At 37.1% G+C, this 24,015-nt stretch overlaps 1 protein-coding gene across 26 annotated transcripts in view; it reads left to right on the top strand.

Annotated features, from left to right (window-relative positions):
• Positions 1-24,015, top strand: part of XIRP2 (xin actin binding repeat containing 2) — a 698,239-nt gene that overhangs the window by 633,212 nt on the left and 41,012 nt on the right. For all 26 annotated transcript variants that reach the window (XM_047872634.1, XM_047872633.1, XM_047872623.1 and 23 more), the window contains 2 exons: positions 15,513-15,673; positions 20,282-20,419. In XM_047872634.1, the coding sequence (XP_047728590.1) occupies positions 15,513-15,673; positions 20,282-20,419 (299 nt within the window). The remainder of the gene's footprint in view (positions 1-15,512; positions 15,674-20,281; positions 20,420-24,015) is intronic.

Genomic DNA, 24,015 nt, shown 5'->3' with positions numbered 1-24,015 from the left:
AAACAAACAGTTAACTGTTTTCATCTCGACTGTCCATTTATGTCTTGGGAATCTAGGAATTTTAGTTCCGAATAATAATAAAAATGCAATAACCACTTCTGCAAGAATGTTAGGAAAGGCTCTGCCACTCATTGTTACAGAAAGCACAAGCAGATCATTCTTAGAAATGCTTTAGACTCCTCCTACTCCCAAATAGGAGCATTTCTGGCCACTTTGTGATGGCCATTTTGTAAACTGATGAAGCTAAGAGAGACTGACTGAAATCATGGTAGATACAGTTATGCAGGCAAACAGAAGACTTAAGAGATGGAAACCGGTGCTGAGCTCCTGGCCAGTGGTTGATGGCCTGCAGTTGTGGTTACATGTCTAAAATTTTTAAAATAGTAATTGCTGACAAACAAGGAGTTGCTTAAGTTTACAGTCTGAGTTCTTCCCTATCAGGTGAGGTGTCCTAATACAGTGGCAGGTCACACTAAGCTGAAATGACTTGTCCATCTGCCCAAGACTTTTGGTGTCTAAAAGAAATAGTCTGGGGAACTTAATCCAATTTAAAGCTTCATATGGAATTTTACAATGAGGCCCAATATATAATTTTAAAATTGCTTCTCACAATTCACTCCCCCCAACTTCCCACCTCTCACCTTCTCTTACGCTTGATCTAAAATACCATTGGCCTAGGAAATCTTTTGTTTGCAAGTTTTAATTAAATTCTTTGTTGTTCACAGATGTTACTGTCTTTTTTTTGTTGTTGTTACTGTTTTAATATGCATAGAAAAGAGCAAGTTTTAATCTGGATAACATTTAAAGAGTGATTTTTACACTCCACCCTTTAAAAACAAGAGCGAAATAAGCAGCATAAACTGAGTTGCTCCACTTATGGTGCACTTAGAGGATTAGGTTTTGACTCTAAGGGAAAAGAAACAAATGCCAATGCCAAATTTTTAAAGATAAATAAGTATAAATAAATTAAGGGATGATGAGACTGACTAACTATGTACTTCATGTGTACTTAAGCAGGGCAGACTATTAAATTACTTCCCCTCTTTGGACTGTCCCTAGTACCTGCATATCATTAGGAAACTGACATCATCTTTTTCTTTTGAAGTTACAGTCCACATTTATATGCAAAGGGCATGTAGGTCACGTTAATTGTTGGTGACAGAATAACCTAGGACCCGACCGATTCAAAGTTTTGATACATTAAAATTATTACACTTTATAAACATCCCTGTTCTATATTTAAAAGACTGTTCAAAATATATAGAGCATTTTTAGCGCCCCCTACAATTATAGGGACAGTAATGAGAAAGTAGTTGTTATGATACAAACATTTGAACAAGATGCAAATTACCTTTCAATTTAGAGCACATTAGTAGAACCTATAGCTTTTGTAAGAAAAACATGGATTCATAACATTTCTTTTTTTTAATGTTTATTTTTGAGAGAGAGAGACAGAGCACAAGTGGGGGATGGGCAGAGAGAGACAGAGACACAGAATCCAAAGCAGGCTCCAGGCTCTGAGCTGTCAGCACAGAGCCTGATGTGAGTCTCAAACTCAAGTTGTGAGATGATGACCTGAGCCGAAGTTGCACACTTAACCTACTGAGCCACCCAGGTGCCCCAGATTCATAACATTTCTGTTGAACATTAGCATTTTTGTCATCTTGCCCAAGGTTAAATGATTAAAGCCCACATCGTTTTGAAAGTATTCATTTTCTTAGAAAGTGGAATTTTTCTAAGAACATCACTGCTCTGGAAGACAGAATTTATTTCCAGAGGAGTTATTCACCAAGCAGTATGTTACATTATTGAAGCATTTTCTCTTTTCCCTCGACTGCTTAGCTTTTCCAAATAATGTTCAGTAAAGAAAGTACGTAGAATTAGTGTGGTTTCCCTTTTTTGATCAAGCCTATCGGCCATTAGTTTTAAAAGAAAAAATAACATATCAAAGGATAGTGTAGTTTGTAGACTTAGGCAGAGAAAGCACTTTTAAACAAAGACTTCCTTAAGGTCATTGAAAAGAGTTGGTGTAAATTTGGAGACTAAATTTCTGTAAGACAAAGGCTTAAATATATTTTATTACTCAAAGGAAAAGGGTGATTAGTAGGAGAAAAGCTGCCACAGCATCAGTTGTCTAAATTGGTGAGAGTCAGAATTTGATGATTTGGGCTTTCTTTTAATATCCTTTGTCACATGCTAACCTTAGAAGAGAGGTGAGAGTTAGAAAGAGGGCGAAGTATCGGGGAATTCCTAAAAACAGATCCAGAAACCTCTGGCTGTTCCAGAATGCAACTAGCACAGAAATGAGTTAAAGTCATAGTCGGGAAGTAATTAACTTCCCTACCTCTGCCTCCTACAAACAAACCACTTAAAGATGGGCACACCACAGGATGTTTCTCAAAGCTGCAAATTAGTAAAGGTTCAGCATCTCCATTATATTACTGTGGCTCATTTTTTGACCTGTTGAGTGCCCTCAACATACTTGGAACTCAACAAAACAGTTCAGTATACATGAACTAGCTTCATATGGATTTTTACAAAACCAATGAGAGAAAAAATGGACCATTTTAGGGAAGACAGATTCTCAGCTAGTATGCATGACTCATCTCCATCTACCAACAAATTGCTCTGACCTCAGAATGAAGTCACTTTGTGTAATCTGGAGGTCCTGACAGTTTTAGAGGTGCTGATGGACATGTTAACTAGTCTGTTCCTGCATTGCCTTTCAGAGGCACACACATTTGCTGCTAATCACAGACTGACTTTGATGACTATCTCTCTGTGGTTAAGAAGTGATTACATTTGCTTGCCATTTTTCAAGTTCTAGCCTAACTAAAACAAACAAACAAAAAAACAAAACAAAACAAAACAACCAGAAAGAAGATGGAAGATATTCTCTTCAAAGGTACTGCCCACTAGTAAACGAGCCACACGTAAAGGAGATTTGGAGATGGGCAATCACAGGGAGTTTGTGAAAAGGAAAAGCAGTAATGAAGCAGTGGGAATAAAAAAGGAGTACTTTAGAAAATAGTGAGGAAAAGTTGTATCAAAAAGGTAGCAATTCAAGCAGACATGGAATAATGTAGAATGACATGAAATTTGGGGATTTTCTGCAATAGAGACTTTTGGAAGAAAAGGATGGAATTCAATTTAAATAAAAGGAATACTCAAGTAGGAAGAATACCTACATTCAGATTAAATGAATATAGCAACACCTCTATTTAGGGGTTATTTAACACCTAAATAAAGGTACTTAGTAGAGGTATTTAGTAGAGGTACATAGCAAGGCAAAGTTACCTAGCAGAGCAACAGTGTAATGGATCACAGGTGAGAAAAATCCAAGACCCTTCTCCTTGCCTGTAGCAGGCAGCCACAGGGCAGCAGAGACTCAGGGAGTGGCTGCATCCTCACCACCTGGCTGGTCCAGACCATGGCTCACTGCACCATGCAAACCGTTCAGAAGTTGCATAGGGAAATGAAAAATGTTAAATAACTGACTGATGGTTTCATGGCTTTACCTAAATTACGTAGAAGAGGGGAGAATGTGGGGAATGTTTTTTTGGGAGGAAACAGTTGATCTGTATACAAGGGTGGTTTTCATGAGCTTTACGTTTTCAGAGGACTGCCTTGTTGCTTGCTGGTGAACCAGTTCATGAGCTAGTGTCAAGATACAGTTTGAATATCATATTCATTGAGTTAGTAATTTCTTCTCCTTTACATATTTTCTCCATGCCTGTGGCCATATGAGTAGGGCTATGCCATCTTCTTTGCTTGAATCTCATCATGTAGTTCCATTCCTTCATGATTTACTGTGCTCTCTTTGTTTCAGGAAACGTGGTAGATACCAGGTTTATAAAGAGGAATGGAATATCCTTACAGAAGGCTTTAGATTTAGGTGGATCAGAGTCAAGTCCTATCCTTTCTCCTTATAGGTTTGATCCTTGGGAAATTTCATAACTGTTATTATTCTTAGACTTGTACCAGCTCAGATTACCTGCATAGTTACATGCAGGAGATATAATAACACCTAGGGTGACTGGCAGCTAGTGACCATTTATTATTTACTGTGTGCAAGATATTATGTAAACTACTTTATAAGATCTCCTTCAGTCCTCACAGGCAATCACTAGGTTCTGTTATCATTCCCATGATAGAGGGAAGAAGAAAGAGGCTTAGAAAAGTTAAGCAATTTGCTTAAAGTCAAAAGTGAATGTCAGAGATAGAATAATATTGGGCCCTCTGGGTCCAGAGTGGATGGTTGATCTGCGTGTGGGTCTGCCTCCTGATGGATAAGAGCCCAAGACAGAACCTGGAGTAAAACAGGTTTACAAAATTAACTTAGCTCTGTCCTGTGCTGGGGGAACTTGCATGTTGGTGGAAGGTGACAGAAGCCCAGTGGGAGGTGGGAGGGTGGGCGGGGATATGGCAGGCAGAGGAACTTCAAAGATACACTAAAATGTAATGTCATGCAAATCGAAGTGTAATTTTTAAGTGGTGGGAGAGCACAGTGGAGGGAGCTACTCACTGCCCAGGTTAAGTGGGGGAAATCTAAAGGGAAATTGAGCCTGTGGTGGGCTACAAGTGGCTCTTTAACCCCATCAAATAGGATTGAGCTTGATCCATCTTATGTCATCTCCATATAAACAAATATGGTTTTGGGGGTGGGGATGTGGAGTGTGTGCCACCAAGTTCCTCAAGATTCCCCACCTAAAGAGAACTACATTTGGTGTGTCTTCAGTCAAGCCAGCTTCCTTAGCAGGCTGAGCCATCTGGGAGCTGGTTTTATTCAGAAGTCAGCATGTTGAAATGATGCAACCTGTTGTATTGCTGTTTTTAGAGATAAGGCCAAATCAACACTTCTTAGAATACTGTATTTCCTGAGAAGCTCTCTGGTTTTTTTTTCTTTTCTTCTCTCTTCAAGTAGAGCAGGACTGAATATAATGGTGATTAGGTCATGCCCAGCCTTGAGCACTGTGCTTGGCTCATGGTAGATGGGTGGTAGATGTTTACTAACTGCATGACTAAAGCCTTAGGAAGAGAGTTTATCAGATACTTTTATTGTATACTTGGGATGCAGATTCAAACAAGAGGACACTGTGGTGGAAGCAGGACACCACCTGCCATGCCCTGGAGCAGAATTGATCAAGAGAAAATTAGAGCAGTGGCCCTTGCTTTGCATTTCTCTTCCCTTGTAGTCAAGTCTGTCATTTCCCTGTTTGCGTGGATCGATACCTAACCCCATCTCAAGTTTGATCTCTGTAGTGACCAAAGAAATATAATTGAGGAATACACTTCGATTTCTAATTCTAAACCCAAGCTTATAAGGATGAAAAAAGAACCAATTAGAGTCATAGAAATTCAACTTTATTGGTTTCCCCTTGACTTATCCCTACATGCACTAAAATAAATGTTTAGAAAGGATTTGTGTATAGATGTTTAGGAAGCAGAAAGGATTCATAGCCTTAATTAAAATGTATTTTATAATAAAATGTTATATTTTAATTAAAAATATTTACATGAGAGACTGTGTAGAGTTGAACAGGTAGTTCAGAAATACTTGAACTCAATTCCAGGCTCAGCCACTTACTAGATGATTTTATCTTTTAAATGTTACTTTCTTCATCAGTTGAATGGAAATAATACCACCGATCAGATACGGTCGCTATAAGAATTAGATGTAAAATGTAGGTGTATAAGAATACGTGCAAAATGCTTACCACATAATCAATACTCATTAACAGGCAGTTATCATTGTTATAATACAATATACGTTTGATTATGCTAGGGAAATGTCTAACATGAGACCTAAGTTGTAAAACTATGCACCATTGATAGGCATTTAATGGTTCTAATTTATTTGACCATTTCAAAGAAATTTAAGTCATTTTATTCAATTATTGATTTTTTAACAGGGCAATTCTTTAACTACACTAAGCAATTAGTTTGAAATATTTAATAGCCATATGATTAAATGTCCAAATATACCCAAAACTGGCAATATTACTGTACTAATAATTATCTAATTTCTGACTAAATTCTATTTGTTCTTAACTGCTTTAGTACCAGAAGTACTTCTTGTGAGACGCTAGGAGCTGCACAAAACAGGACAAGTCTATATGATAATACATTACTACAATTAGAAAGGGCAGTTCTTTTACTCAGAGAGATTAAAATCTAAATGGACATTTAAACTTAGTCTTATCTATAAGTAGATGGGCATTTCTTCTTTGGGGCATGAAGAATAACTTCAAAGATGTTTCTATCACAAGGTGATTTGTGTATATAAATCTGTGTGATTTGGGGGACCTGGAACTAAAATATGACTTAAAAAGGATCTACTGGAGTGCCTGGGTGGCTCAGTTGGTTGAGCATCTGACTCTTGATTTAGCTCAGGTCATGATTCCAGGGGTGTGGGATTGAGCCCTGCGTTGGGCTCCACACTGAGCATGGAGCCTGCTTGGGATTCTCTCTCTCCCTCTGCACTCTCCCCCCATTCATGTGCGCTCTCTCTCTCTCTCTCTCTCTCTCTCTCTCTCTCTCTCAAATTAAAAAAATAAATAAATAAATAAAGATGTTTAGAAAGAATCTACCATGTAGTAAATTCTGACATGGACAGGTGTATGTACGTGTAGAGTGGATGCTTCCATTAGCTTCCTATTGCTGCTGTAACAAATTACCACAAAAGTAGTAATTTACAATGGCACAAATTTGTTATATTATTGTTCTGGAGCTCCAAAATCCAAAATGGGTTTCACTGGGCCAAAGTGAAGGTGTTGGCTGGGGCAAGCTCCTCCCAAAAGGTCCAGGGGAGTGGAGGGATCTGTTTTCTTGCCTTTTCTAGCCTCTAGAAGCTGCCGACATTCATTAACGCATGTCCTCTACTTTCAAAGCCAGTAATGTACAATCTGCACTGCCCCCCTCACCCCCTCTCTCTCAACCCTACCTCTGCTTCTGTCATCACCTTTCCTTTCTGATTGACTTTCTTGCGTCTCTCTTTAACTTATGAGAACCCTTGGGACTATGTGGAACCCACCTGGATAATCCAGGATAATCTCCCCATCTCAAAACTCTTAACTTAATCACATCCACAAAGTCCCCTTTGCCATGTAGAATAACACATTCACAGATTCTGGGGATTAGTATGTGAACATTGTTGGAGGACCAATATTTTGCTTTATAACATTGCTGAATCTTGTCTTCCTCTCACAGGCAACTGGATATACAGGATCTCTTCCAGTATCTGGTGAACTAGGAGAGTACTGGTTAGGGAAGGGTGGAAGGGTTAGTAAGGAGGCAAAAACTAATTCTTTTTCTTACCCTGAGAGATTATCTGTTTTTGTTAATGTATAAAGCATGGTAATCAAATGAACTCGGATGAATGAAAAACTTGGGGGAAGGTGACAAGTGTATACACAACAACACAGTGCATTTGGAGGGAATAGGACCATACGGAGGCTAGTTTTAAAAATGGAATCTGGTTCACTCTGCTCATATACTGGATGGATGCCACAGTACAGTTTTTGTGCTGTCATGGCACACACTTTCACTCGTTTTACTCCTTGCCCTTCCTCTCCATGTATTTTTTTAAGAACTATAAATTAATGCAAGATTGTGCTGTACATTTGCTCTTTCATTTTATTCTCCATCTACTTCTTGGTTTTATAATATTCAAATGAGGGTAAAATATATAAAACTCAAATTGATTACAAATTTGACTTGGCAGCAGCAATATGAATGTTTAAAAGAGATGAATTTTATTATTAGCTGAGGGATATGCAAATATTGAGAATTACAGAAAACTTATTCATGCTAATGGCTGTGAGCCTGTGCTGTGTCCATCAGTATGATATCCTGTACATGAGTCTGAGCTGGATTATAGATCATATGTTTAGATTTGATAGAAGTTAGTTCATCACTCTCCCAATTTAGTTCTAAATCAATTTTCCAAGTACTAAACAGTTGACTTCTTTATAACGCATCCAAAATACAGCAGGAAGGCTATTGATGCATCACTGAAAGTGTGTTTGCCTTATTGAAGCTGATATCTGTGTTTGCACCAGCTTTGTGGGCTTTTTTGTGGCCCACCAGCTCACTTTCTTCCTGGCTCTTAGTTTGGACTAAATAAAGATTTATTGGATTGACTTTAGACAACTGCAAAGAAAAAAAAAATTAACTTCTTGTTTATTTGCTTAAGAGTTCAAATTACTATTAAAACTTGGAATTTCTTTTGAGTCATAATTATATACTGGGTTAGCTCTCTGGGACTAGTTTTTATATGTTTTTATTATATTCGCAATAGGAGTCAGTTCATGACAGAACAGTCTCCTTGTTGTTTGAAGTTCGCTTCATCTGTTTACTGGGAAGGTGAGTGTTTGGGTTTGGTTTTGGTTTTTGGACACGTGTATTCCTTGAGAAGTAGCACAGATTGTAAAGTCACAGAACCTAGAGCCAGACTGCCTGGCTTCCCCTTCCAGCTCTGAAATTCACCAGCCACCTATCTTGAGCAAGTTTTGCAAGCTTCCTGTGTCTCTGTTTCCTTATCTGTAAAACGGAGATAAAAAATAAAAATAGTCTCTACTTCATAGGGTGGTTGAGAGCACTAAATGGATTAATGTCTGACACATAGAAACCATTTCATACATATTTGCTATCATTTTTTATTTGTGAATCATTCTTTTGAGGCCTTTATTTTCAGTCATGTCTACAATTTTGTTTCTGACTTGTCAGTGTACTTTATTGAAAAAGTAACACTTTTAGCTTATTTATTACAATTGCCCCTCCACTTTTCCTTTTGTCTTATAATTATTTTTGTTTAAAAGATTTTTTTTGTTTATTTATTTTGAGAGAGAAAGAGCATGTGGAAGCCAGGGAGGATCAGAGAGAGAGAGGGAGAGAATCCCAAGCAGGCTTCACGTTGTCAGTGCAGAGCCCCATGGGGGCTTGATCCCACAAACCATGAGTTGGTGACCTGAGCTAAATCAAGAGTCAGACGCCTAACCGACTGAGCCACTCAAAGATTTTTTACTTTAAATTTTTTATGCTTAGAAAGTCCAACTGAAATCATTTGCTACTTCTCTAAAGATTTTTTATCATTTTAAAAACCGTCTAACTCTTAACTCCACCTAATACTCTGTAACATGCTGTGACATGAGGAACTGTTTGATGCTTTCCACAAAATCATTACCCAGTTTCCCCAACATGATTCATTGGTAATGCTGCTGTCTCCTCCCTTTTGTTCTTCCACATAGTCACATGGCCAGCTCCTTCATGTTTCAGGGCAGATGTCCCCCTTCTGAGGATGCTTGCCCTGACACCTGCTTATTGATACACCCGAGTGGATTATGTCCTCTCCCGTAGGCTCCCAACTTAGCTGGTACAAACCTATTAACTCTTGGGTTATAATTTCCTGCCTTTCTTTCCAACTAGATTGAAAGGTGCATTGTGAATGTATTGTATGCTTACTGTAGATAACTGATAGTTGTTTAATGATAATGAGTAAATATATTAAAATAAGCCTTCCTAATTATATAATGCAAATCATTTCCTTTTGAAATTTCATATGGCAAAGATGGAGGGAGATATGTGAATGTCACCCACAGCAATTAGATTCCCATAAAGCTCCCCTTTTTCTTATTACTGATGGTGTTTATATGTTGTTGTACTATGCTAGTCAGCATATAGAGGCCTATAGGGTTACAGCTTCACAGTGGGATTAGTATCTTCTATCTGTTGAATGGCCCTCTATCTCATTTAGTACACTTTGTCTTTAATGTTATTTTGCACGAAAGGAATATAGCCATGATGACTATTCTTCATTTTATATTTGCCTGTTACATTTTTGCCCAATATTTTCTTTTTAAATGTTGTGTCTTGTTTTAGGTTTATTTCCTGTGAGCGGCATATGGTTGGATTTATTTGTTTGTCTTTTGGTATGGCATTTGACCTGTGTTTATTTTCATGACTGTTATATCTGATCTTATTTCTACCTTCTTGTTTAGGTATTATATGGTAAAACCCTTTCTTTCTGACTGACTTTTGTCACATGGACTGTGTTTGACTTTGTGTTGATGTCTCACATGAGTACCAAAGTGGATTCATATAGACTTGAGCTCACAGAACTAAAATTTCAGTAACCAGTATCCAATTTTCTAACTGATTTTAGTGTTTAGTGTTATAAAGGGGGCATCTAAGGATGTCTGAATTTTGTTTTTTCACCACAGAAACTCTTCACATGTCTAGATAATTGTAGAACTTTTCTCTCTCCTTGTAAAACATTCAAGTTTTACAAGGATTTATTGTTATATTGGTGTTTTAAACTTAATTTTATTTCTGGATTATGGTAAATAATTTAAATCTATGCCCAAATTTTTATTTTCAGCAATTTTTCCTCAAATATATATGATATGTTCTGCTTACTCCCCCAGCCTCTCACTGCAATGCTGTAATTGTAAGGTTTGGATTTTGCTCTCTGTTCTCTGGAATCTCCTTTCACATTGCTATAGCATATATTATTCTATTTACTGCCTTCAGTGTGTGTTTTAATTCTTCTAAACACTTTAATACCTCTGGTTCTTTTCTCATCTCTGACAGCTTTCTTTTCTTCTGATTTTACCTCAGCCAGGTGCCTCCTTTAAATCAGACACAGCTAATATGAGTTTCATAACACCAGCAACTGGTCTGTCAGTGAAATACAGAGGCCAAAGTATCTTAAACTTTATTCTACAGACTTCCACGTAACCCATATTGGGTAGGCAAAAGGGAAAAGAAATAAGGTGACTCACAAAAATTTAAACGGTATTTGTGCAAGCCAGTTTTTTTTTTTTTTTTTTTTTTTTTTTCAACGTTTATTTATTTTTGGGACAGAGAGAGACAGAGCATGAACGGGGGAGGGTCAGAGAGAGAGGGAGACACAGAATCCGAAGCAGGCTCCAGGCTCTGAGCCATCAGCCCAGAGCCCGACGCGGGGCTCGAACTCACGGACCGCGAGATCGTGACCTGGCTGAAGTCGGACGCCTAACCGACTGCGCCACCCAGGCGCCCCTGTGCAAGCCAGTTTTGAAGCATCTGGTGTTTATATCTATCTTTTATCCAATTATATCCATTATAGTATCATAACATGGTCATCCTTTCCATAAAACTTGATCCACCACTACAGTTTAGGAATGTACCTCTCATATTTTGACAGGAAGAAGAAATATTACATTTAGAAAATGTGCTGAGATGGAATCTTGCTTTAGAAATAAGATCATGACAAAGCACTTGGCTTTGCGAACTGTGCCACATTGGGTATTTCTGAATAGACATTTTTCTGACTTTGACCATATTTTTGAGCAACACACTGATCCCAGCACTATGTATCAAACCATTGACCTTTATCTCCAAGTTCTTACTCTTTGAAGATTTTAGGTTTATATATATAACTTGTTACTTCAGATTTTAGACAATTATTTAATGGGAAATGAAGATAGATTTGTTATTTGTTAATGTTGTAAGAGCGAGCATATCCTTTTATAAACCACAGAATTCCAAATTTAAAATTTCCTGAACAGCTGGTTAGAAGAATGGTTTATAATAAGTGTAACAATGGCCCTTTTGAAATGTCTGTTAATACTAGCCTGTGCATATTTCTAAGAATTCTTTCACTAATAATAGAAGCTGTGAAATTAGAAGAAAATCCAAGATTGTATTAATTACATTGACTATTTCTCATTGTTTTCTACATCTGACTTCTTAAAGCTATTATTTTACTCCAAGGAAACACAGGATGCATAGGATGCCAAGGATGCATAGTCATCCTTCTGTGACTGACTACAGGCATGTGACTAATTGGTCAAGAAAGGAAGAGCATTCTATCTTATATTGTACTACTTTGCTTTTTTTTAGTGCTTTAAACACGGACTTACCATATAAAGTAGAATTCAAGAAGACATGACAAGTTCTGTAACTGGGCAAATTTTATTGGTTGATTGATTTAGTCACTTTGTTTTTAAAAACTGCAGAGGAGGGGCGCCTGGGTGGCGCAGTCGGTTAAGCGTCCGACTTCAGCCAGGTCACGATCTCGCGGTCCGTGAGTTCGAGCCCCACGTCAGGCTCTGGGCTGATGGCTCGGAGCCTGGAGCCTGTTTCCGATTCTGTGCCTCCCTCTCTGTCTGCCCCTACCCCATTCATGCTCTGTCTCTCTCTGTCCCAAAAATAAATAATAAAAAAAAAAAACGTTGAAAAAAAAATTAAAAAAAATAAATAAATAAAAACTGCAGAGGAAAAGCGCATGTTTGGAGAGTGAGAAAATAGATCTGTAGCCACATGATTTAAGTCTCGTGATTTAAGAAAATAGAAAGTGGATCTATCTGTGGTATATTACAAAAAATAATAACATAAGTATTTTTCCTAAGAACCTCAGAATTCTTATAAAAGACATTCTTATCCTTGGTGTGTTATAGTTTTCATGGTAACACCTCATAATTTTTTGTGTTTTGTTTTCTTCCAAAGTTCTTACTTATTATATGTTCTTTCTGCTTTATAGGATTTATTCTATTATGCAAAGAATGAATATTTGGGGTAGATTAGCAATTATTTTCTCATCAGCAAACAAAAGAAAACATTCAATATTTAGGGTGCAATGGAGTCTATGTCCAGCTATGCCATTAACTCTGGAGATTTGGGAAAATTCACTGAACTTCTTTGGATTTTCATACTCATCTGCACAATGAATTACCACTAAGCCCCAGAGACAAGTCACTTCTAGTACAATGATTTTGTGATCTTAATATTTATAATGCCTTCTAACAGAAATAGTCGTTTGAAAAGTTTGTTTTTTCCCTTCCTTTTTCACAGACCACTTTAGCCTTATGGCGTGTTCTTACATAGTCTGATTTACATACTTACAGGTATGCACATTTCCCCCTATATTTCCATAGGTGTTTTGTGACAAGAGCATCTTTATTTGTTCTTCTTTGTCACCTCTCTCTTTAAAGGTTCCCTAAACTCATTTTACACTGTTCTCCAATCTCAATTGCATTCAAGCCTTCTGAAATAGCACAGTAGGAGATCAGGGGACAAATGTCCCCATTTTTTTCCTCACTTATCCCTAGGAAAGAAGCTGTCTTTTCAACCTTAAAAAGTTACATCCACTGTCATCAGTTTCAAGATAGGAGCAGACGGAAACACTGCCTTATAGTACACTGGGCAGGAAGCATCACCTTGTTTTTCAGATGAAGAAATTGATAGGTATTAACTTAGAAGGTTAGGAAACAATATGGACACGGTTTGTTAACTCAAGTAAGTTTTCTACTCCATGACTACCTGTGTGGGCAAAGTTACAGATAGGAAGGAGAAATGGAGAGATTAAAATGTAGTGTCTTGTCTGTGATCAAAATGAAAGGCCATAAGGCAATGGAATACAAATTTCTTAATAATCAGGTCACTGATTTCCTGACCATTAGTCTTGGGCATTTCGCAGTAGGATGAAAAATGATAAAACTCAAATATTTGAAAAGTAAATACCATCTGTAAATTTTAGCAAAAATAAACTGTGACTTTCTGTTAAGATAAATAAAAGAATGACATCTTTTATGAATAATACACAAAATGAAATTTGGGTGTTAATGTGGAAAAACTTTAGGGAGTCATGTTCAATAAAATCTATATAGTAATCATTCACAACAAAGTAATAGTACAGTTGAATATAAACTGAATTCGTCTGTGCAGATAGATAATCCACAGGGGAAAATAGAGATGTATTTTCTTTATCATGTGAAAGACTTTCAGTGGTATGGGAGAATGTCTTCTTATCGGAATCAACTGAAGGAATATACTTTTGTATGAATGTGAGGTTTTGAATGACAGGTGAATTTCAAAAATAACTGACATTTGTTATGAACAAATCAGTGTTGTACAATCATAGCATTCATAATCACAACTTTGTATTCCTGTATATTTTGTATTTTTGAAAGCATTTTAAGTAAAACATATTTACAATTTTAACTGAAATATATGAAAATGTTTATTTGAATAAGAAGTCTCTGTGGAAAACCAGATACTCAGGGAGCCAAAACACAAACGATTTTTAATTTTTTCTGATCACATAGGTTGCTCTCAACTGCTATTGTATACATAAACCTTAAACAAAAGGATTCTATAAGATGGTTCAATGTGGGAGCTGGGGGAGGAGGTATGAAGAATAGAAAAGAAAAGAAACAGCTTGGTTATCTGTTACCTGGGATTGTTTGGGCCATGGTTTACAGTGATGAAATCAAACCAATCCAAATAAAGTATACCAATGAGCTCTGTTCTACGAGCTCCAGAAAATACCAGCCCTAAGATGAAAGGCAGGGGGTGCATGAATGAGTAATGAATATATATGCATCCATGCATATGCATGTGTATATATGTGTACGTATATATACACTGATTGGTCCCATAAAAAACCCTTGCAATGATTTTGGAATTAGAGCTCTTTAACAGTGAATAGTAAACCATCAAACAAAGAACACTAGATTAAATACGAAAATCTAGTTTTGAGACCTGCTCTGGCACATATAACTAAAAAACCGTGGAGAATCACATAACCACGGAGAGCCCTTGTCTTCCTTTCACATAAGGAAACATTTAGACATGTTTTCCTATGCCAAAAAGGAGCTTGTTAGATTAGGTAAGACTATATGATATTTAGGACCTTTCTGTTTCTGACAACTGTTATTCTGTGATCATGCAATCAGTCTTTTGCTCTGTTTCCAAATATGTAATTCCTGTTACCCTGTATTTTTGTCAAGTAGATGGCTTAAATGGGGAAATATCAGGCCATCTGAAATGGGTGACTGACAAAGCTTTTTCTAACAGTACTATTATTTCTTTCTCATGTATTACAGGTCTCTATGAATAAAGGAAATAAATCCACAGTCTATAATTCTCATGGCAATCGCTTATTTTGGCTAGATCCATCTCCTGAGTGTTAGGGGTGGGGAGACAAGCAAAGAGCAATTTTTAGACATTCTAAAGATTTGGTCCACCCATCACATCTGCCTCTAAGTAATTGCGTGATCATGGGAAAGTTTTTTAACCACTGTGACTCTCCATTTTCTTATCTATAAATTTTAGAAAATAATAGCACCTACATCATGAGGTTGTTAAACAAGAGAAGCAAATGAGAAAATGCTCTTACTGCATTTAACCTAAATTCAACCCACGGTGCCTCAGGAATGTTCATTATTAACATCATGAAGCTCTTAATAAATCACTGTCTTTCATCAGAATAATCACAGGAGTAGGAGGAGAGACAATATTTTTGTTTGATGTTCTCATAAGCATATGCTTCTGTAGAGGCATTTTGTAGCTTTGCTTGAAAGCCTGAAGAAAAGAGGGAGACTGTGGAACATTGCAAATACAGTGTTGTGAAATGATGCAGTCTGTTTTATGAGAGCAGATATTTTAAATGCCTTTACTGTTCATAAGGTGATGGTATTTTCTTTTCAAAGCCTGAAACACATATCTGAGCGTGCTACATTTGTTTGCAGTGACCATTGGCCCTAATAAGCCTGCCAGTGGGTTTGCAGAAGACAGTGCTGCACAGAGCGAGGGTGTGTCAGACCTCCAGGAGGTGGTGTCCTTGAAGGAGCGGATGGCGAGGTACCAGGCTGCTGTTTCCAGGGGTGACTGCCGCAGCTTCTCTGCCAATGTAAGCTGCTCCTGGTGGTTTTGCATTAGGCAATGTGCTTTTTGTCTGCCCTTCGCACACTCTCCTTACACCGTAATGCAAGAATACCACTGGGTGGTGGGATGAAGCAGAGAAAGCACATAGTGTGAATCAAAGGCAAGGATGTGAATTGAAGCTTCAGTGCTGCTACTTACTAGCTGTGTGAATTTGGGCTACTATCTTAACCCCTCCCTGAGCTTCAGTTTCCTTAACTGAAAAATGGGAATAGCCATCTACCACAGAGGATCTTAGAGAGAAGTCAAAGAGATAATTTACGTGTAAGCCATAAGGCAGAGTATAAATGTGTTATTATTGCCATCATTATCATTTAACCTATAGCTATTCTCCTCAGGAAGGTTGGGAATTAATTTCAAATTTTAATAATGTGGGTCTGCATGCCGCCCTCCTTGGTCTCATGTATAGTTCATTTAAATTCACTGGCAGTATAAATTTTTTTTGCTTTTCTCATTTCTCTGTATGCACTAAATCCATTAGGAGTAGCTTAATCAACATAGAAATGAGGGAGATTAGCAATGTAGGCACTCTGCTAAACCAATTATGATTATAGGAAACAGCAGGATTCAGTAGGACCACCAATTTTAGAGCCAAAGCATAATAAAGTCATATTCAAAAGAATTTGTTGGGTTCTATCATCTGTGGCCTTCAATCCACAGGGTTTGATGAGTCATTTTATTAGTAGCAGCTTTATAGCTTAATGGAATATAAGGTTACTCTTTTATAATTATAATCTCCAAATTAGCAAAGTTGTTCATTTAACCAAAAGAGAAAGAGAGAGAAAGAATAGCCAAGAAGGGTGGCGTTCTAAAATAGCTACTCTTAACATTCTTCTTTACAAATTATTTAGAGACAAGGCTGACTGTGCCAAACTCATTAACAATATTGTAATTCTAAATGACATTTAAGTTGTTACATAGTCATTAAAATCCATTTTAGATGCAGCACGGATTTTGAATGAATGTACAGAAATCACAGAAGTAGCTAGATCTCTTCCAAAATAAATAGTATCACTCCAGTGCCTCCTGCCAGTCCTCTTAGATAGCACCCCCTGCTGGATCATTAGGGAACTTTACTACAAATTAGTGTTCTAAATAGGAGAAAAGATTCTTGGGGAAACAGACTGATTTTGAAAGTACCTAGTGAGAGAGGGGTTATTTAGTAAACAATTTTTTTTTTATTTTGGAAGACTGTTATCTTACAGGCACTGGAGGAATACACCATAAGACAAATTTGTATTTATACTGTGCTAAAAAACAGAATATTTAAATCGGGCACTAAGAAAACTAAATTATCCCACTATTTAATACAAACACACAAAAAAATGTTAATGCTATTATGAAGGTAGCCTACATATAAATAATTTAATAATGCTTCTCTGCTTGTTTTGGCTCAGGTCATGATCAGGGTTGTGAGATTGAGCCCTGCATTGGGCTCTGCACTGGGCATGGAGCCTGCTTAAAATTCTCTCTCTCCCTCTTCTTCTGCCCCTCCCCCTGCTCTCTGTCCAAAAAAAAAAAAAAAAAAAAATCATGGAAACTGCCATTAACATTTCTGTCTACACAAAAAAACCATTATTTTATGTGCATAATCTGGAAGTCTCTGATTCAGCCCCAAACTGAATCCATTATATTTCAGTCATGTTGAGATCAGTTTTTGATGATCCTAGCCTCAGCCAGATGGCATTTGGTTAAACCTAAATAAAAGTCATGCCCATGGAAAGGCAATGGTGTGCAGAAGCACCCTAGAAGAGAAGGGAGAGGTAACATTTGCTAAGCAATGAATTAAAATGCCAGATTCTGTGCTAAGCAGTTTTACTTCCTTTATCTTTTTTAGCACTCACAAGAAATATGTGGAAAATACATTGTTTTCCCAGTTTATAAGAAATAAAACCGAGGTTCACAAATTCTGGTCTAAGATTTTAAGTGTCAGAACCGGGATTAGAATTACTATTTGTCCAATTCCCCAGTTATGTTATTTCTACTATACCCTAGGACCCAAGGCCAGTTCTTCACAACGAAAATAAATGATGTGTAATGTATTCACCTAGGTAAGTGTTAGGTAGCTAAATTACTTTATTATTAAAATAACTTAATTAGGTTCTGTGTGAGGTATTTAAATCAGTTTGTCAATAAAATGGCTTAATTATTATGGGCATGCCCATTAGATTCCAAATCTTATTTCTGAGTCTGAGATTAAGAAACATTGAATAAGGATCAACATAAAAATGTTTAATACAAACAATCTAAGTTATGTGGTCATTGACAATAACACGGGTTAGTTGAAATGTACAGTGCATGGGGCCAAACAAGGCAAAGGCACAGGGATGCTCTCTCCACCTGAGCAAGGAAACATCACTCTAGCTGGTGACCAAAGACCGCTCCTTGAGCAGGTCCTGCCATCTCACATATGTAAACCTTCACTTACAAGCTGAGCTGAATAAAGAAACCATATAACCGCCACTGAACTACAGCTCAACGGACTTCCTCACTTAGGTGGGTGAGTGGCAACAATAATGTATAATAGTTGTACTCCTGGCAAAAATAACCAACTGTATGCATTTTTGCACATGTAACATGGTCTGATTCCAAAGCGCAATGCTAAAGGAAAGGAATGGGTATATTTGGGGTTTTTTAATCCATTTGGTAGATGAGAAGCAACATGTTCAGTATCAGAACTGATATTTTTGTGAAAATGCACTTACCAGGAAAGTATTCAGTCATTAACATAATTACTGAGGCTTATTAGATTAATTTGCACATGATTTGGACATTGTTTATAGTTGTTGGAAAGAGTGGGCTTTTTCTTAACAATAATTGCCTTAATTTCCATAATTTAATGTTCTTATATTATCTATGTCTGATCAATCAAGGAAGGCCATTTATGTACATTAAATGGCAACGGGGAAAGGTACAAGAAATATCGTGGCCTTAAATCACCCTTTCCCTTCTTTATCTTAAATTTCAAAATAGATGCCATACTTTCTCATGACCTTAACATGTATCAAATGGCCGTAACTGGCCGGGATTTATATTTGAAGTTTGTTGCAGAATTTGATAGAATATATATCTAAAACATATAAATATACATTTTTATCCCTTCTTTCCATACAGCAAATATGCATATTCTTAAATATTGGATAGTTCACAGAATTAGGGCAAGGTTATGAACTTGCTAAAGCAACCACTTGAAATTGCTAGTAATTCAGATAATCCTGAGTACTAACTCACTCTCCAATATTTTGGAATTTAGGAAAACCCACTATATAATAGTTGTATTTTTAGTATCAGTTTGAGAAACTACATATTTGGGTAGAGATTCCAGGATCCCTGGAGTCCACAGTCCATGTTATGGGAGCCTCAGCTCACAGGTATCCAGTTACTTTCAAGTCTCAAGGCTTCAAGGTTATGTCAGGACTGGGCCAGACCTCAGGAGACCTCCCTGTAGTTTGAAGGGTTGCTGAATCTCTTCCCAGTTTTAAGCAGCCCTCCAAGCTTCCTAGAGGAGGGCTGGTTGGCATGGGGCCTGTTTGCTTGAGAGTTATCATCCCATCTGGGTTAGAGTGCCTGCTAGGCTGAGGAGTGTGTTGAATCATCAAAACCAAAGCCCTTAAGTTTCTACACTTCCCACAGGGGCATGAGATCTGACAAGGCTCCTCAGTGTTTTTCAAGTTGTTCCAAATGATGCCTATTGAATTAGGCTTTCTATTCTGCAAAATGTCAATGATAGCCTAGAATTTTTCTGATGTTAAACCCTCTGATTCTCACACAATACTAAAAGCTGAGTCCCGGGGTATGCCAGTCCCGGAGGAGTTGTTTTTCTGCCTGCCCTTTAGTACTAGTGATTAAAACAAACAGCAGTCATTAAAACAGACAGATAGGGGTTCAGATTTCAGCTCCTACACACACCCCAGCTATGAGAACTTAACAAGTTGTCTTACTTCCCCAAATATCAATTTCCTCATTTTAAAATGAGGCTAAATGCCCATATCTCACAGGAGTTGGAGAAACATCAAATGACAAGATATATGCAAACACATAGAAATCACTCAGCACTAATATTAAGTAGTTGTTATTATTACTTATATTGACATTTTTGCATAAGAGAAAATTATTTTGTTCGTGTTTAGTGATTTAAATACATTTTGGAATGAGTCAAATGTTTTAAATATTCTGAATAATGTGTTGCCTATGTAGATGTTTAGGATTTTAATGACAACCTTACTGTGGGTTAAAATTGAATCCATTATTCTAATTTCTACTAGTCTGAGTGTTATTAGAGAAATACATTCTACAGGTTTAATCTCCAGATATCAAAATCTATCTGAGATGAGGAGAATTAACTCAATATTTTTAAGTTCCCTCTGACTTTATCAAAAGACTGATAAATGAGAAAACAACACAGAGAAATTATTTTTATTAAAGTTTTCTATAAGGGCCTACTGAAATAACTGTGTATTGTTATATTTTTAATATACCACCCATCAATAATTGTCAGCTATAAAAAATAATAGCTTGCAAATCCCATCTTGAGCAGATCTAAAACTGAATCTTCCCTTTTCTTAAATCATCTTAGATGATGGAGGAATCCGGAATGTGCACAGTGCCTGGTGGTTTGGCCAGGGTGAAGAAACAATTTGAGAAGGACAAAATTGCTTCTTCTTGTAATACCTTGTCTCAGTACCAATACCAGCACCAGAAAAGATCTGAGCAGGTAATACTACTACAGGTAACGGATAAATCACATAGGGTTGAAGTCCTCTCTTCCAGGGCCAATGTAGAAAGCCCCCTCTTTAGTGGCACATTTATTTTCATTACTCATTAACAAATGTTGTAATTTTAAAATGCTTCAGAAAATCATCTTTAAAGCATACCACTGTACTGATTTCCTTACTTGGAGCATTTTTCTAGGGAAGCATGCTGGAATATTTTTCTTCTCAGCTTCTAGTGTTTCCTGGGTTAGTCAACAGGTAAATAGAAATGTTGAGAGCAAATGTTTATATTGAGCCTCTGCTTCTAGGTTATAATTCATGATAAACTATCTGCTGGTTGTTTGGACAGATTAAATTTGAAGCATTATTTAGCTGATTATTGTGATGAGTTTTCTGTTTTCCTTAAAATCATCAAGAATTGAGTAGTAGAACCCAGATGTTATATAAAACTGCATAATGCAACTTCTACATTTTATCTGATATAAAAGATTTTTTTCCCATTTCATTCCTCCATTATCATATATCACCAAATATTGTCATGGGTTATGATGATTTTTGAATGGGAGAATCCCAGTAATAAAACCCATTAGACTTAGCTCAGCACTTTGAAAAACAGTAATTGCACTGTGAACAGCCGTATTTAGGTCCATGTTTTCCACGAGGAAGAGAGTAACTGGGGTACTTCTAAAATTTTGTGGTGGAAGATAAAAGGTTGTTTTTTGTTTGTCTGTCTGTTTGTTTGTTTGTTTGAAGAAAAATCCCTAGGATATTTGGAGTTACCTAAGTTTTCAAAATGAAGGCAATTGTGTGTGTATCATATGTGTGTGGGGGAGGGTGGAAGAGGTAGGGGGGAATATAACAATAGAATGATTACAAATCTGATATGTAAAATAGCATTTGTTTTCTCTTTCTGGCTCTGTCTGAAAAGTAAAAAAAAAATGTGCAGTCTAAATAGCTCAATAAATTTATGGTACGATGTATTTTAACTTTGCCTAATAGAAACAAAATGTAAATAAGAAATTAAGATTGGATATACTTGTGGTCCAATATGTAGGCATTGCAACATAGGAGTCTTTAAGTGAGTCAATTGTGTGTTTACTTGAAACTGATCAACGATACAAGGTGTAGTTATAATTAACAACTTAAGTAACAAATTCCACATAGAAATGAATTATGTACAGATCCTTTATCTTGCAGGGAAATATTGTGACTGAGTGTAAGGGCTATGGGACTTAAAGATCTCAGTTTAGAGGCCGCCAGACCAGCTAAGTGACACAGACCTACAGCCACCTTCATGGTGCATGGCCGTAGGTGATTACTCACGGCCCCATTCTCAGAAGGCCCCTGCACTTAGCTTAACGTTCTGCTGTCATCATCTTGAAATTCTTAATAATTTTTGAACAAGGGACCCAATTCTGGCATTCTCATTTTGCACCAGTTCTGGCAAATTATGTAGTCCATGCTACACAAATGAAATTCATCACCTCTCAACTCTCAGTTTCTGATCAATTAAGATGGCACAACTGATGAGTGATTTGTCCATCTCATGAGGTTACTGTGGAGGTCTCATATGACAAAGAGCAGCTTCCATGAAAGTATTTCAGTATCCGTGAAACTTGAAATCAGATAGGACTCCTTCATACTGCAAGAGACACAAAGCCCAACCCAAAGTGTCATACACCAAAAGGAACATCACAGATTCACAAAAATGCAGTCTTGTGGAAGGGAGATTTGGTGTCAGCTCCGGTAGCTTACTAGAGCAGCTGGCTTGCACCAACTCTCTGGTTATTAAATTTTTAGGAATGTTGCAAACCAGATGATATCATGTAAATAGCTTCAAATCAGCCATAGTGAGAATACTTATACTAGAGAAACTGGCAAATGCAACAAATTAGGGGCATACAGTCTTTCATTCTCTCTTCCTTCTTTTCTCTTTTTTTTCTTGAGAACCCATTGTTAAGTATGTATTTCCTTACCCTTAATGTAAGGGCCCAACGTATGTCCATAGCATAGTAGCTAAGAGTGGGTCCAAATCCTTACTCCTTCATCTATTAGTTGCATAACATTAGGCAAGTTCCTTGATTATAATGTGAAGATTATAAATGTACCTATCTCATAAGTCTGTTAAGAGGATTAAATGAATTATATTTGTAAAGTGTTTAAGACTGTGCCTGGCCCACTGTAAGCACTACACAGTGTATCACCTTGATTATATTTCTTTTTTTTTTTTTTTAACCTCACCTCCTCTGAGTTAGCCTCATTCTCACCCAGGTTTCCCTCAGATAATAGTAAAAAAAGATGCAGAGAAAAAGTAAGATCCTTTTCCCAGAAGTTTCAGGAACAAATCTTACTGCATCTAATTGGCTCTAAATGAACACTCATGCTTTTCCTAGAACTAATTGCTATAGCCAGGGGATGGTGATTGGTGGAAGCCTCTGTACCTGTTTACCTAAATGGAAGTTCTCAGCATTCAGTTATCAAGGGAGAAGAATACGTGGATCCTGGGTAAAAGCAAAACCAAACAGCAGCAACATATAAATGTTTTATGGATATATAGATACACACACACACACACACACACACACACACACAAGCTCCTTGCAAATGTAATCTGTTATTATAAACTGTAGTCTGGGCTCTAGCACATGAAATATTAATGCATGTGAGCCTAATAAAAAATGTACACTAAAAGGCTGAATATCTGCAGGACTCTGGGCCTATCGTGACCTCTCTGAACTTCAGTTTCATTATCTACTTTGAGACATGCTAATTATCCCCAATAATTCCATAAGGAATGACTACACCTAGGTCATAATGCTACGTAATATAAATAACATAAAGGAAACATGTTAGAATAAATGAGTAAATGTCTTTTATTGAAATGTATGCAAGTCTGTAAGAGGATGAAAGAAAAAAGTCATCTGTACCTCAGAAAATGAAATAATTTATAATCCTTATTATGTGGATCCTGAGAAACTTAACAGAAGACCATGGGGGAGGGGAAGGGGAAAAAAAGTTAGGAGGGAGGGAGCCAAACCATAAGAGACTCTTAAAAACTGAGAATAAACTGAGGGTTGATGGGGGGGGGGAAGGGCGGGGAAAGTGGGTGATGGGCATTGAGGAGGACACCTGTTGGGATGAACACTGGGTGTTGTATGGAAACCAATTTGACAATAAATTTCATATTAAAAAGAAATTTGAGATACATGTCAATTTTGATTAGAGAGAGGAAAATGTAGAAAAATCATGTATTACATACTCACTTAAACTTTTAAAGCCATCAAATGCATTCTAAAACCTGCTTCTCTTATCAGCAGGGATAGAGGACATTCACAGGTAGAGGCAGATTGTTGATTCGGTTTTACCTAAGCTGTTGTCCACCCAGATGTTTTCAGTCTTTGTTTGTTGAAAGTACTTGACATTTATCTCTCTGCAAAATCTGTCCCTGGCCAAAAAAAAAAAAAATTTAGCATGTAAAAATTAATATGCTAGATTTGTCATGCTTTATGGTTCTACCTGTTTAAGTTAGCAGCATCACTGCTAGCCTATGGAGTATCCTTATGTAAATTAGAAAAGGGAGCCACTCTGGACAATCAGA

Source organism: Prionailurus viverrinus, chromosome C1 (genome assembly GCF_022837055.1).
Source record: "Prionailurus viverrinus isolate Anna chromosome C1, UM_Priviv_1.0, whole genome shotgun sequence".
Lineage (NCBI taxonomy): Eukaryota > Metazoa > Chordata > Mammalia > Carnivora > Felidae > Prionailurus > Prionailurus viverrinus.
Note: the sequence above shows the minus strand (reverse complement) of the source record. Positions and strands in the feature narration are given on the sequence as shown.